The sequence below is a fragment of the Rhododendron vialii genome, chromosome 12a (assembly GCF_030253575.1).
Source record: "Rhododendron vialii isolate Sample 1 chromosome 12a, ASM3025357v1".
Lineage (NCBI taxonomy): Eukaryota > Viridiplantae > Streptophyta > Magnoliopsida > Ericales > Ericaceae > Rhododendron > Rhododendron vialii.
Window position 1 is genome coordinate 371,961 of NC_080568.1, and position 15,912 is coordinate 387,872.

Sequence of the window (15,912 nt, forward strand, 5' to 3'; positions counted from 1 at the left end):
ACCAAGTAAAGTAATATATGGAAACCAAGACTATATACTATAAGAAAAGGAAATATAAATGTCTCATCCGAAACTAATTTAGAAACATGCAAAACAAGTAACACTAAATAAGATCTCCTTACTATTCCTAAATAAAAGCTACGAGATTGGATCGGCAACTATGCAATGCGTGGCAATTCTTATTTACCAAATAATAATAACAGTTCAAATGATCATAACAATAATACTAGTAGTATTTTAATTTTTCACTTGCAATTTACAGTTTGGAATTGGTTAACTTTGAAATCGTACCATATATATATATATATATATATATATATATATATATATATATATATATATATATTAGTGTTTACCCGTGTCTATGACACTACCCACTCCGATTAAAATTAGAATTACCCTTTGAATCTTAATAGTGGCTCAAATTGATAGCGCTTTTGTAATATATTTGTAAGAGTGTGGGTGCTTTCTTAAGAGAGTTGGAGAGCACATATCAACCATTGGATCAAATGAATCTCAACCCTTCTAACAACTTGTATTTGTATGGGACCCATACCCTTGTGTTTTATTATTTAGACTAGTGTTTGTCCGTGCCTACGGCACTACCCACTCTTTGATGGCATTTTAATATATTTGTAAGAGTGTTTGTGTTTTCTTAAGAGAATTGGAAAGCACACATCAGCTCTTGGATCAAATCAATCTCAACCTTTGGATCAACTTGTCTTATGTGGAGGCCCACACCCTTATATTTTATTAGGTAGAAGATTTATATGGAATTGGGTGAGTTGGATTTTCGTGCAGTAGTTATCCAAACTGATTTAAATGATATGGCAATTACCTTTTTATCCTTTTAAATTACTTACACCAGCAAGAAAGAATTCCCATTCACCAAAAGTGACATAATCTGTGAGATTGTTTTTGTCAAAGTTTTACAAACCAAAGCTCAACTAATGCTTTAAATTTTACATTTTTATCGGATATATCTGCCTATAGTTCCGTGAGAAATTAGAAAAAAGAGAGAATTATCTAGGAGTACCATCTATGATCTGGTGGGTTTTTATTTATTCACATATATATACCTGGATCCCTTGAGGGATCCCGGAAATTGGTTTGGTGCAGGACTGTGCTGAGAGCCGTTGGATCCAACGGCCAAAGAGAAAGCAAAAAACTCGCAGGAAATTACATTTTTCCCCCTCACATTCACACTTCCCCCTTGGTTTCATTTCACGGCTTCACAGTTCGGACAGACCAGAGAGAGAGAGAGAGAGAGAGAGAGAGGGGGGCGAACCAGAGAAGGGAAAACGAAGAACGCGAACCAGATAACAAACGCGAAGAACGCGAACCAGAAATCTTCTGCATCCACCAAGGTATCTCTGTATCTCTCTCTGTGTCTCTCTCTCTCTCGATTTGTTCCCATTCGATTTAGGGTTTCATTTCTCTCAAAAAATTGGAGAAACTACAGATTTTTTTTGTTAGGGTTTTGATTCTCTAATCTCTCTCTCTCTCTCTCTCTCTGGATCGTTCTCTATCTAAGAAATTAGATTTTTTTTTTGTTAGGGTTTCGGTTTCGATTTCGACTAAGAAGAAGAAGAAGAAGAAGATCGACTGGAGAAAGTGATTGAACCAAATAAGGTATCTCTCTCTCTCTCTCTCTCTCTCTCTCGGTCGTTTGACTGATTTGAGAAACCCCTTTCCATCTTCGAATTTGTGTTTATTTTGTAATCTTTGGTTTGGTTCAGAAATTAGGGTTTGGGTTTGTGACATTGGGTCTCTCTCTCTGGTTCAGAAATTCTGGTTTATTGCTAGGAAATTGACTGCTCTTTAAGCTTGCTTCTTGACCTTCTTCTCATGTGGTTCACCAATGAAGCCCCAGTCAACAAGACAAAAATCTTTTAGGTTGACCATGAATTTAAGTAAACAACATCGTCCTATGAAAAGTTACCCTCAAAATTTGGTGTCTCATCACCCAGCTTATTTTGCTGGTTTTAGGGCCATTTGAATTTCTTACGGGTCAATGCTATCTAAATTTCTTCAGAAGTAACTCGAACATCTCTGGCAATGATTAAGTACTGTAGAATCAAGTATGCAAACTAGCAAAATTAAACTATCATAAGAAAAGTATCAGACATATGTTATTGTCTTCGACTCCGGTACAATGGAAACAGAAGCTTATGCACCTTTTTTTCATCCATGGAACCATTTGATAATGCATCAGTAACATATGCTGCAAAAAGGTGCTTCAAGTCATCCATTTTTCTGTCTCCACCAGACTCTCCACCTAAGCCAAAAGTAATAGTGCCAAATGTTTCCATTTTTCTTTTATTAAGTACATCCAAGTAGGGACGCCAATGGAGCTCAAGAATTCAAGCAAACACAAGTTTTCATTTTCACTTCAGCCTTTACAGCAAGGCATTGCTGAAACTCAGTGAATCCCATGTACCTTTGCAATGAACTAATAGAGACCAGGTCATTGATGTCGATGGCATATATTCTTTAGTTACACCATCTCTTTCTGCTTAAGCTTTTAAAACAGCTAATTGCTAACATCAACATCTAAGTAAACAACACAAGAATCCGATCAAAAGGGGAAAAAAATAAAAACACAAGAAGGATCCAACAAGAAAACCATGTGTGATGTCTCAGCTATTTCCAAGCTCAAAACAAAATTGATAGTGGCACTAGGTGGTAGATATTAGCCCAACAAACAAGTCCTTTTCCACCGTACAATTTGGCTAACAACGTTCATGTTTGAACAAACAACCCAATATTTGAAGGGGAAAAAATGATCAAAAAAAGGAGTAGGGAAAAGTGGGAAACCCAGAGGCAGGCCCCTCCCTGGAACCCCACAACCAAATAAGGAAAAGAAAACAAATCCCCTAATCGTTTAGTACGGAGTAGTATTTTTTTGAACTGCTCTCAATCGTTTAAACCATCAACTAAATGAAAGACCTGATACAACACAAAGCAAGTACTGGTTTTTGCAGAAAATGCAGAGATCGATCTCGAGAGAGAAAGAGAGCTAGGTTCGAATCCCAAAAAAAAGCCCTAATTTTTGCCGATTTCGAATGGGCAAAAAAAGCCCTAACCAGATTTTTTTTTCCGAGAGATACTTTGGTGGACACAGAATCGCGCAAGATTTCTGGTTCGCGTTCTTCTCTTCGTTCTCTAGTTCGCGTTCTTCGTCTTTCTCCTTCTCTCTCTCACGTGAACTGCGAAGCCGTGGAAATGGAATGAAACGAAGGGGGCAAGTGTGAGTGTTGAGGGGGGAAAGTGTAATTACTCACGAGTTTAATGCCTTCTCTTTTCCTGAAGGCTGACAATCACATCCCGCACCAAACCAATTTCTGGAGGGATCCGGATTGTGTGTGTGTGTGTGTGTGTGTATATATATATATATATATATATATATATATATATATGAGTTAGGTTCCGGTGAGGGATCTCTCATTTTATTAAAATGCGGGACTCCCCTTCCTGATTGAATTTCGATGATTCGAGCCGCTCAAAGTGATCAGAACGTGATTTTAAGGGTCCCCGTGAGAAATCAGCAAAAAAAATGACCGGGAAGGGCTTCATCTGAACAGTTTTCATTGAACGGTTCAAAAAAAACTGCTCGGATGACGCCCTTCCCGGTCATTTTTTTTGCTGATTTCTCGCGGGGACCCTTAAAATTACGTTCTGCACATATTGAACGGTTCGGATTTTCAAAATTTGATCGGGAAATGAATTGTTAAAATGAGGGATCCCTCACTTGAAAATTCCTCTATATACATATAGAGGAATTTGAATTGAGAAAACAAGTATCTATTTAGCAAGTTTTGGCCAAGGCGCAAGATTGAGGGTTTGACTCAATTAAGTAATAACAAAATAAGTATTTGACAATTTATGCCGAGTTTTGCAGGAGAGAGGAAAACTCGGAGAGAGGAGATGCCAAATGCCACTTAAGCGTTTGATACTTTGGTTGGAATTGCTTTACATGCTAATTTTTCTCTAACATCTTTTGGTAGGAGATGCTAACATTTACCCACTCAAAATTTCTTGTATTTTAGTAACATATTTATAGGACATTTTCATGAGATTTTTCCATTTCATTTTAGAATAAGGTTTCTCTGCAATTTGTGTTTTTGACTACGAAGCATACTTCGTGCAATTGAAACCGTTCAAATTGATTTTTAACTGTTCGAATTTGATGACAAATTTTACCAGTAAAAATATATATCCTACCGATAAGAATTTCTCACATACTTAAACCATTGATTATTTAGATGAACAATTGAAATGTGACGTTTTCTCGTAGTCTAAATTCAGACTACACACAAGTTGCTATAGTTTTCTAGATAAAGACCCAAAAGATAGACATCCAATTCGTCCTTTGGGGACATCCGATAAAATTGGAATGAAACTAAAAAACATCCAATTCTGTGATCGACCATAGAGATAGATGTTATTTTGGGGGTAAAAACAAAGTACATAGAAACCATAGGTTGAAATTCGTAAATCTAAGAATGTATATCCTGCTGACCATCGGAATCCCACCCACCCCAAAATTCCTCTGTATCGAACAATAAGAACAGGTACTCTCTCTCTCTCTCTCTGATCGCCGTCTCTCCATATCTCCCTTCCTGTTTGTTGTTTTTCATGGGTACCATTTTTGGGTTCCATTAAATGAAAGAATTAAACATCCGCGAGCCATCCTTTCAATGAATTTAGTATTTGGGTCCTGAAGCAGTCGCTTTCTAAGCTTCTTTTCAGGGCCGTCCCTGACCTAGTGATCTGTATGCAAGCTTGAGGTCTTCAGACTTTTTAAAAAATGTGGCTTTAACTGGAGCTTTTAGTCTTATTGGCTCCCCTTTTATTGAACGAGATAAAATGATACTGGAATGCGGGTTCTTTAGTTTTAGTCAGCTCTGCTGTACTCGAGACAAACAATTCTCGTCACTCTGGGCAACAATTCACGGATTATACCAGTACGTTATAGCCAAATAGTCTACGATTTTGGTTAGAATGCGGAGTTAGAGCAAGTCCTCCCTCGTGCCACATCATCCAAGCCCTTTAATTTGCATCGCCAAATGAGATGGGTCTGGTTCAATGGTGTGGACTTGAGATTGTGCTAAGTTGACATCAAACTGGTGCAAAGCCGTTGTTATTTTCTTTTTGGCTTTTTGACACTATAGAAAGCCAAAAATGACTTTGGCAATGTCATTTTGTCACAAACGGGCAGACTTGCTTTTAGACATCTGATTGCTTTACTTTGTTGTGTTCTTTGCAGAGGGAAAGTTTTCATTTTTTATGTTCACAATAACATCGCCTCATGCATTGTTGTGCTAGATTGTTTGAAGTGAATACTTTCTTGTGCTTTTGTGTTTTTCTTTTCTGTTCCTTCTGTTTTAGTTTTTGTTTTGGGTTTGTAGTGTCAATTCTTGTGGTTCATTTTCCCTCTTTATGAGAAAAATTCTAAAGGGTATTCAATTGTTTTTGTTGTTACCTTTTATCTCAACTTGCTCCCTAGTCCCTAGTATGATTGCCTCCTTTTATCCGGTCAGGCTAGCGTACAAAACAGGTTGTTGATCACTAACCAAAGAATTCAATCTTCTCGAATTTGAGAAATAACACCGTTTGGTTGCTATAGTCGGACGACCAACTGTTCCAAAAGCTCAAGTTGTTTGGAAATAGGCCTAGCAACATATATCCAGCTAGCCAATATCCTCCCTAACTGACAACCCTGATTTGTTCATGGTAATGCAGAAATTCATACATAGAAAAGAGGAGTAATGTCAACCAAGAATAAGTGAAGCATAAAGAAGATGGGTATCAAAGTAGACACAAACATGAACGAAAGACCTCACAGAAATGGAAGCCTTGATACCATGTTAGATTGCCAGTTATGTCACATGGACACCCAGATGGGTTTCGGGCGCGGGTAGGTTCATCTGTTTTCCATCTCATTCCATCTTAAGGGCACGAGGCACAACAAAATACATTCCCAAGTCTCCCTTCATTTGAGACATCTGTATGTAGGAAAGTAATACATAAGTGCATATAGGTCTTTTGAAGCTGACACTTTTAATAACTTGATTTTGTATTCTCATAGCTTCTCATAGTCTGGGCTTTGATTTGTTGGAGCCCATGATTTTTCATGCAAAGAACAGATACAAGCAAAACTTCCAGGTCTCTTAGCTCATTAATGGACTGAACTAGGTCATTAGACAATATTGCATGCATTGGTCGGTTTCTTAGGGATATAAATATCACCTCGAGGGCCAATGGCTTGTTTGGGATCCTTGACTTATTAGCTTTTTGGATTTTAAGCCCCCTAAACAAAAGCTGGATTGTTAGGTCTAGGCTCTTAAGGCAAGTAATTTGTTTAGCTGGCCTTTTCTGGAGAAGGGCAGGTTACAAAAATGCCCTCATTTTTACGGAGCTTAGTAGCTTACTTTTAGAAAATGAAGTGACGAACAGAATGTTTAATGGAAAAATTAACAATTCAGTACAAAATTGGAAATGATGTTGAAAAGTACAAATGACATAGAATGCTGGCAGTTGCTATGTTGATACTGACGAGTTCTAAGCAAACGGTACAGGGGTTTTCAAGATGGCTTGCAGAAAAAATGTTTTCTAGCTTTGTCTTGTGTCTCCGTAACAAATGGTCCATTTATTGATGGGCGAACAACGGGGATTGAACCCGCGCGTGGTGGATTCACAATCGTCTTCAAGAATCTTCCAAGAGTGAGATTCAAAAAGACCTGGGAATCCATCCATCTCTCGTCAGGGCGTTCGCTCACAAGAACTGGCGTACCATTGAAATGGTGTGGGAGGTAGCCCTCTAAGCAGGTTCTATTTTAACCGCATCATGGATTTACTCTCGTTATGGCGTGTCAACCTGGGAGAGATTTTCAGCATCAATCAGTGATCATCGCCTCAAACGGTATAGGGGTTTTCTCTCAAATGCTGGGCTAGATATCTGATTGCATATGTTCATTGTGTCTTTTCCTAAGGGAAAGTTTCACTTGTATGTTCACTCTTCACAATGACATTACTGTAATCGTTGTGTGGGTTTCTGACCAACAGTTTGTTGGTACCTGGAAGCCTGATAAGTATTCCTTCCCAGACATTGTCTGCGGTGAAGTCGTTCATGCAGTTGGTCGTATGGATGAACTAAAAATTGGAAAAAGTATCTTCAATTGCATGGTTTATTTAGTACACACATTTTACTTCCAAGAATTCACTCTCTTTAGCTCATGTACAGACTAAATTAAATGAAATTGTTGTTCTATTTTAACATGTTCATCATTTCCATCAAAGCTGGTGGGCAGGATATTCTGCTGTAGATGCCATGGATAGAGAAAAGGAGACTGGAAATACGGGCCTGAAAGGAAATGAGAGTACATCAGTTGAGATAAAGGTTTTGTTCTTTGCTCGGGCCAGAGATCTAACTGGCTTGACGGAATTACCACTGGAGGTTTCATCAGGTAGTACTGCCCGTGATTGCTTGAATAAGCTTATTGCTAAGTTTCCAGGCCTGGAAGATATCCGTGCATGCATGGTCCTCGCTCTGAATGAGGAATACACACCCGAGTCCGCAATTGTCAAGGATAGGGATGAATTGGCCATTATACCCCCGATCAGTGGCGGCTGAATGTTTGTTTATGCAGACACTTAGGAACCTTGTATTCGAGGAATGCTTACAAAGTAAAATAACCACACACCCCCCCCCCCCCCCCCCCCCCCCCCCTCCCCCCCCTTAATTAAAGGCTTTTGAGTGTATAATTATATTCCTTTGAGGCCAGCTTTTGATGGAGGGTCTTTTTGCAATCTACGTAGATACAAGGCATTTACATTTACCGTGATTTTGTAGTCTGGCTTCGTGTTTTCGGAAGGCATTGATTGATGTCTTTGGTAGCTTTGTGAAAAACCATTTTATATCAATCTTGGTTTCATGTTTGAAGCTCTGCTACTTGAGGCATTTGTGAACCTACTCCAAAGCAGCCCCATGTGTTGATTGAAGAAGTGAGGACATTTTTTTGTTTCAATTTCTTTCTGAACATTATATCAGAGAGAAATAGTGAGGGATCTGGGGTTGTCGCAGTGCATTATGGCTTGCGCGATGAAATAGAGAACACATCATCATGATCCATAGACATTTGTTTCCAGAATGCTGCTACAGGTACAGAGCTTTCTGCACAGACAGCGCGTACAGCGCTCGTTTGGGCCCGTCTCGGGTCCAATAAAGATAATCGGAGCCGCTCATTTTGTTCAATATATTTTGCTTAAGGTTCCTGCAAAAAATCAGTTCCATCCGACATCGATAAGAGCGTTTGCGAAGCGTCCAAAATTGCATAAAAAAATTTCTAAAGCAATTTTGAATGCTTCGCAAACGCTCTTAACGATGTTGGATGGAGCTGATTTTTTGCAGGGACCTTAAGAAGAATATATTGAACAAAATGAGCGGCTCCGATTATCTTTGTTGGACCCGAGACGAGCCCAAATGGGCTCTGTACGCGCTATCTGTACAGAAAGCTGCTGTACCAGCAGCATTTTGGTTGTTTCCACGTGGTTGGATGGGGAATTGAAAAATGCTTCAGTACACACCTACTAAAAACGTACAGATGCCTTATGCCCCCAATAAAAGAGTGAGTTCAAATCGCTCCACATCGGAGAAATGTGACATGAAGAATCAGTCATTTAATTCAGCGCATCACCTTATTTGATCACAACTATTCATAAGTTGGAGCATATTCATAAAGGAATTAGGAACTGAGGGAGTATTTACATGAAGTTCATACGTTAATCGGCTATTTTTTCCTTTTTCTTTCACAAAGTAAATTCATTTATCGGATTAAAGTCATTCCACTAATTGCATTTTGTTCTTCATTTTAGTTTTTGGGTTTGACCTGAGTTTTCTACGATCCCCACCTTCCTAAATAGTAACATAGTTTGCGACCAGGATTAAAAAAAAAAAAAACACAAGGTCATTCGTAGCAAATCAAAATAGAAAATCCAATAGTCACGAAACGATCGGCCGGTCAGGTAGCATATTTTAATATGCTAAATATTTAAGCATTGAGATTGGATAATTACATCCAATGGGTTAGAAGAGGGATGCATTTTACATGCCAAAAAAAAAAGTGTGGACCACAACCGACTCTAGTTGGATAAGAAGAAAATGAATGGTCAAAATGACTAAGACAATCAACTATGAGGCGAGCCACGTAGTTTGATAATGTAAAGATGAATGGTCAGGATAATTCATACCATAAACTATGAGATAAATGCATACCGAGAAGGTATTAATGATGTTCGATAACTACAAATATGATGTGCTCAGCGGATTTTACGAAATGAACAATGATAAATGCATATCGAGAAGGTATTAACAACGTCCAATAATTTTTTTCTTCCACAAATGTGATGTGCTCGGCGAATTTTACGATTACGAAATGAACAATTTATAATGATGATGTGCTCCCTATTTAACCCAACCAACCCCACAACACTGCCCAGTGCGTTGGCATCTCGAGGCCTCTCTCTATCTCTCTGATGCCCAGCCAGCTAATAGCAAGTCAAGTCTTCCCATATCCCGTTTTGGTAAGGATGTAGATTGCATGGGACCTGGTTCCTTCCACTGGTTTAAAAAAAAAAAAAAAGGAAATCTTTTCTACGGGTGTGTCCGTGAAAAGGGTGTTGCAGAGCACTATCGCAGACGTCCAAAGTGTATTAGACCGTCCGGATTTTAATAAAAAAAATTCGAAAAAGAGTTTAAGTTTCATTAAAATTCGGACCGTCCAAAGTCAATGCACGGAATCTCAAAAAAAAAAAAATTTCTTTTTACTACACCATTTCATGTGTGGACGTAATTGCCGTGCTATTTGATTTTGGTGGGAGAGATAAATCAATGCACCATGGCTTTGGTTGTTGGGTGTTTTTTTGTTCCTCAATTACCCCAACACTATTTACAGATGCCAATACCTGAATTTTTCAAGGTCAGATGTGAATTTCTAACCTTCAGAAACTCAAAATCTCATAAACTTGTGTTATTCCCTCTAGACTTCGATTTACCAAGGAAAGAGTGCAACCCATAGGTCGAATGGAGATTTGGTGAAAAACATGCAACCCGAAAGAAATAGGTCAATAACATAAGATTAAAAAAACAAACCGGGGGGGGGGGGGGGGGGGGGGTATGGGGGGAGTTGGGAGGCAGTAAGTTAGTAACAAGGATCATAAGGCGGTTCTCAAAAAAAAAAAAAAAAGAGGAGGAGGAGGAGGATCATAGGATCATGTTTTGACTACGGCTTACCGAACCACTTTGTTTGGTTGAGCTTTTAGAAAGTTATTTTTGAGAGTTGAGTGGTACTGAGTAGAGAGAAATAAAGAGAAAAATTTATTGAAAATTGTGCCGAGAGTTGAAAGTTACTCTCAAAAATGGGAACCGATGTGTTTTCATTGTTTCATTTCTGTGTTGTCATAAACCCAATTTACCCGAGCAGAATTTATCTCATGGACAATGACAACTTTTTTGTATCATTTCCCTAAAAATTGATAAAATGGTAAAATGAGTGGATCATCTTGTTGAATAAGCTACTGATCATCGCCTTCATGAGTTATTTTCTCACCAACTGGCAAAACAAACGTGAGGCCTGTAAAATCTTGCCAGCTTTCTTGTTTTTCTTTTGTCATATCCTATTTTCCCTTTTGAACTGAAACTTTCTATCAGATTCAGCGAACACATACTCTAGACTAGACAGTGTAAAAATCACCTCCAAAAAGCCGTCTAATGATCATCCTGTCGGACCAGACCAGCTACTGATCATACTCTTGGTATACCATGACTCATTAACAAGCTAATCTCATCTTGCTCAAACCAAACAAACTCGCTATCCTTCTCGCTCTCAACAAGTACATTGCTTAAACCCGAAGAGCCAATTACTAAAAAGCCAAGTCAAGTCGTCATCTTGCTCCAAAGAAACAAGACGCAAATCTCATTCCCGTTCAAACTGGACTGGAGAGGGAGCCGACACAAAATGTAATGATGCCCAGTGCATTCATAGGAAGCCAGAGAGCCCATGCGATCATAGCCAGCTACATCCATATTCTTTTTCATCAGAGTCGTTGCTCTTGGTAAAAATCTGTTTGGCATAGTTTCATTTTTTTTTGTTTTTTAGGAAACAAAAACTTGAGAAAATCGAGAACGCTGGTAGCTTTAATGTAGTTTTAAATAGTGCAAAAGCAGTTTCAGAAATTTCAAAAACATTTATTTCTTGATTCCTGAAAAGTGAAGTGCATTGGGAAAACATCAAAAGAATAAAAAGAAATAGTTCACCAAACAAGATTTCTGTTTCGTTCAATGAGTTGACGGAAAACAGAAAGCAAAAATGACCCAAAACAGCAATTTTGAGCACTACATAAGACATTTATCCAATCGCTTTCAGCTGATACTATCACCAAATATGTTAAAAAAATAGGTATACCTTTCAAGAAAAGTTTAAATAAACCACTTGTTTAGAACCACGGTTGGAAATCAGCAACAGCAATCCAGAAAAGGATACCAGGCACAGTTAAATTTACACAAGCAACACTGAGATACTGTATGAGAAATACTCAAGGGAAACTAGTTTCAAGTTTATACACGAGCTATAGAATGATAGTACGAAAGTATCTTAACAACTTCAAGTTGCATACATATACGGAAGCCAACACACTGATTATACAAGCAATAACATACAAGAACCATATCGTCTTAAGACTTACCTGACGAACAAACTCCCTTGTTCTCCCCATTTTCCAGAAGCTTAATCTCATTTCAAACTCATCACAGGCCATGGAGTCACCCCAGCTGCAGGCAGAGCCGGTCGTCTGACTGGGACCCGTTTCACCACCGAGAAAGCTTCATTCAGCCGTGCAGCGCGGGTCATGAACTGAGATACCTTCTGCAGACAATTAAACTGATAGTTAGGCACATATCATATATCAGGTCTTGTAATGGAACAATACTCCCTTTCGTTGAGGATTACTTAAAACTGTTTTAGGAAGAGATAGAGGAGTAGATCCGGGGAGAACTGCTGAAGATGTTTTATAAATTGTGTATACTACAGGATGAGGATGCCAGTTGCATTCAAAAATCTCAAAAGTCACTTCAAATGCAATTACTCACAAAACAATTGTATAACCTATCGACCCAGGCCAAAATGGTAAAAGGCATAGATAAATCTATTAGTTCTAAAATCATTTACATTGTACACACAAAATGGACCATTGTATGAGTATCTGAAAGACATTGAATCTAAGGGAACGAATCAATTCAGCATCTCTATACCAGATCAAAATCAAGCACATTGATTCGACTGAATAAAACTGCATTCATGTAGTTCAAAAACAAATATTGTAAATTACAAAGCCAATACATAACAGCTCTAATCATCAGATTAAAAAGAACTTTTGGAGATCGTCAAACAGAAACTCTAGAGGGTGAAGTTTGAACCTTGCCAGTGAACAGTAACTATAAATTTATAATACTAGCAAACTTGTCAACCATCATATTGATGACTGAGAACCCATAACAAACTAGAAACCAAGATAAAAATAGAAATGTGATGAATCTAAGATCTAACAGAAGATTGACCAGGGTCAAAATCCATATAAAACTCGTTTAGTCAATTACCTACGAAACGACAACAAATTGCAAATTGGAAGTATAACGAGTTTGCTTTATAAACAACCAAAGATAGCATTCAAGGTGAAAATAATAAACAAAATAGAGCGACATTGACACCGCTAAACATTTTATTTTATCTTACTATAACACGATGATATCAAAGTAGCAGTTCAATCTCCAATTCAACCAAAATGTACCACAAAAAATTATACTCCGGTTTTTGACATTTAGAGTTGCAGCTATCAGTTTAGAACTGTTAGAACCTCTATCCTGAAATTGTCATTGTTAAAACACTGGATCAATCCTCATTGTATTTTTGAGCCTCGATGGCCTTTTGTTATCACCTCCTGTTTGTAGATATAGTAGGTATGCCCCCTCTGGTACTTGTGTTCTCTTCCGGTTATTAAAAACTAATAATAACATGACAATATCGAATACTACAGAACAGCTGACCTTATCATCCATGGTAACCTTGAGCTGCAAGCTCTGGCTCTTCCTCTTCATCTTATACAACCGGCGGCCCAACATAACAAACCCCATGACCGCCGCAGCCACCGACAAAGTCCACACAGGGCTACTAACCCTGAAAGCACAGAATTTCAAAAACTCAAATGGAACCTTCCACCACACAACACTCCTCTTCTCTCCCTCACCACTCTTATTCACTGCTCCTATGACAACACTTTCTTTATCACCAGAATTCACATCTCCACCATCTCCCCTACTCTCTTCCGCCAAAATCTCCGACTCTTCACCGGAATTCGCTTTACCGCCAATCCCCACATCAATATTCTGTTCCAAACTGCCAAATTCCATCGAATTCCGCACAATCCCACCAGAATCAGACCAGAACCTCCCCAAATCCTCACCACCAGTTCCAATTTCTCCAATCCCTTCAAAACCCACTTGTTTTCCCGCATTTCCAACAAAACCGAATTCCTGTTTACCATCGAATTCGCCAAACTTATGATCCTCCGACCTGTCGCTGCCAGAATCGGGCCAAAACTCGCCCGATTCCTTCGCTAAACCCGGAGTCTCCGACTCGGGATCGATCCAACTCGGAGTATCAGACTCAACAGAGCCCTCCTCCTTACTTGCATACTTGGTACCGCTATCGAGAGAGAAGTAATCGGGTTGAATCATACCTTGGGACCCACCATCAACATCAACATCGAGACCCTCCTCCAAAACCCTAGTCATGGTAATTTCGACTGAGTCGGAAGAGGTAATTGAGTTGGCCTCGTCAGAGGAGGAGTTGGTGCTATGTAGCACCTCCCAGTCCTGGAATTCACCGCCGGCGTCGCCTTCCATCTTGATTGAATTGTTGAAACCCTGTCCCTTGGAAGTGGAAGAGAAGGGGAATAGAATCTGATGAGGAGGAGGCGTAGATGTTTACACAAAGAAAGAATACACAAGAAACCCAAAGGTGGAGAGAGAGAGAGAGAGAAATTAGTGGGAGGGAGAGAGGGGACGTTTCAATGGGTAAACCGCAATTACAGGTTCCACATAAATGTAACAGCCCAACTCAACTGGGATGGTGGGGTAGGAAACATAAGTTGTAACGTAAATTACATTGACCTACCTGAGGTTGTTGAAAATTAGAGTTTTAAGCTTGCGTCGGCTATTTTCCGGGAGGCCAATCTCGCTGTCTACCATGTCTGCTTAATAATAGGGCTAAGAAATGAGCTAAGATACTTGAGTTTGAGCTTGTGTAGGCTTTGCAAAAGCTCTTTCAATATTTTGGTGAGGTTTGTTAAGCTCAGACAAGTTAATATTTGGCTCTTTCAATTTTGATAATACCTTAAAAAATTTTAAATTCTCAATATTGACTCGTGTTTTGCTAAAGCTGTTTTAAGATTGACTCATGTTATAGACGAACTCGACTCAAAAATACATTTGAAGCTAGCTAAGTTTTCATATCACGTTTGAAAAATCATTGTTCGACTCTTTTGGCTTGTATATTTTCCCTACAGAGCAAGCTTGTAATGGATGAGAGAATGTGAAATTGACTGACGTTTAAAAGGAACGTCAGTGTCAATTCTAAACCTTGAAGGGTGGTATTTGTTATTGCCATAAATATGAGAGGAAGTCAAAGAAGTTAAATATTTAGCGCCGCTATTCGCAGCTCTCTATTTTCTCCCATAGCCCGTTAAAAATTTTTCAATTATACTCGACAGTTAGTTACCGAAATTGAGATATATTTTCAGCATCCAATTACCGAAATATAATATTTTTTTCAACAGCTATTTACCGAAAATGCATGTTCGGCAGTTGTTTACTGAAAGTTGAACATATTTTCGACATATAGTTACCGAAATATAATCTTGTTTTCAACAGCAATTTACCGAAATGTTATTTATGATTTTCAAAAACTATTTACCGAAATATAGTGGGCTATGGAAGAAAATAAAGAGTTACGAATAGCATCGCCCAATATTTATTGCATTCTCTTATCATTTAATTTGAAAACTCGTTTTTGTTGACACATTTGCATATTAGGAAGGAAAGTTTTACATCTATTAGCTTGTGTTTGAAGCTTTGATTTAGAAATAAACGAAAAAGCACTCAACAATATATAAAAAATAATACTCACACAACCCATCATTTTGGCATTGCAGAGCATTGCATCTGGGGACCCTTGCATCTGTTGGAGCTTTACAGTGATGGGTGTGCCAAACGGTGCCGTTTTGCATAGCTGCAAGCCTGCAACCTGTGGTGAGCACCCTCACCACAGGCTCCTCGAGATCCAAAATTGAGGGTCAGTTTGTAACATGTGGAAAAGAAAAGAAAAGAAAAAAAAAGAATGAAAAATAAAATAAAATGAGAGAAAAAATTTATTATTCTCAAAACTTAAAATTGTTATTTCTTCTCTATTTTTTTCCCACCCAAATAATATGATTAAAAAAATCTCATAACCAAGTTTCTGCTCTATAAGATCCTAAATAAAGAGCAGATAGTTAATTATGTGTGCCTTAAAGACACAAATTAATTATGACCATTTAAGATAAAATAATTAAAAAAATAATATCTTTGCACTGATTCAAATGAGTTGAAAATTAGAGCATTTAATTTTTTAATCATATATTTTTATATACAAATCTTAAATACTAATTAAATGAAAACGGCATATTTTGGCATTGCAGAGTATTGCATCTGGGGCCCCTTGCATCTGTTGGAACTTAGAGTGATGGGTGTGCCAAACGGTGCCGTTTGGCATAGCTGCAACCCTGTGGTGAGCTCCCTCACCACAGGCTCCCCGGGTC

At 38.4% G+C, this 15,912-nt stretch overlaps 2 protein-coding genes across 5 annotated transcripts; one reads left to right on the forward strand and one right to left on the reverse strand.

Moving 5' to 3' along the window:
* The first annotated feature begins 4,355 nt into the window (after positions 1–4,355).
* On the forward strand, positions 4,356–7,945 carry LOC131311625 (molybdopterin synthase sulfur carrier subunit). Of its 4 annotated transcripts, none has more exons than XR_009195521.1 (2): positions 4,356–4,574; positions 5,549–7,281. XR_009195521.1 is itself a non-coding variant. In XM_058339139.1 (2 exons), the coding sequence occupies exon 2, from the start codon at positions 7,334–7,336 to the stop codon at positions 7,634–7,636; it is 303 nt and encodes a 100-aa protein (XP_058195122.1). In that variant the 5' UTR covers positions 4,428–4,574; positions 7,303–7,333; the 3' UTR covers positions 7,637–7,945. The 4 variants fall into 4 exon arrangements, 3 of the variants coding, with proteins under 3 accessions (XP_058195122.1, XP_058195121.1, XP_058195126.1); XM_058339139.1 differs by lacking the exon at positions 5,549–7,281 and adding an exon at positions 7,303–7,945 and having other exon boundaries at positions 4,428–4,574; XM_058339138.1 differs by lacking the exons at positions 4,356–4,574; positions 5,549–7,281 and adding exons at positions 4,682–4,967; positions 7,303–7,945.
* A 3,612-nt stretch (positions 7,946–11,557) lies between these two features.
* On the reverse strand, positions 11,558–14,171 carry LOC131311624 (uncharacterized). The gene is made up of 2 exons (XM_058339137.1): positions 13,103–14,171; positions 11,558–11,924 (listed from the first exon to the last, which is right to left on the reverse strand). Exons 1-2 carry the CDS (start codon positions 13,958–13,960, stop codon positions 11,793–11,795), a joined length of 990 nt encoding a protein of 329 aa, XP_058195120.1. The 5' UTR covers positions 13,961–14,171; the 3' UTR covers positions 11,558–11,792.
* Between the last annotated feature and the right edge of the window lie 1,741 nt (positions 14,172–15,912).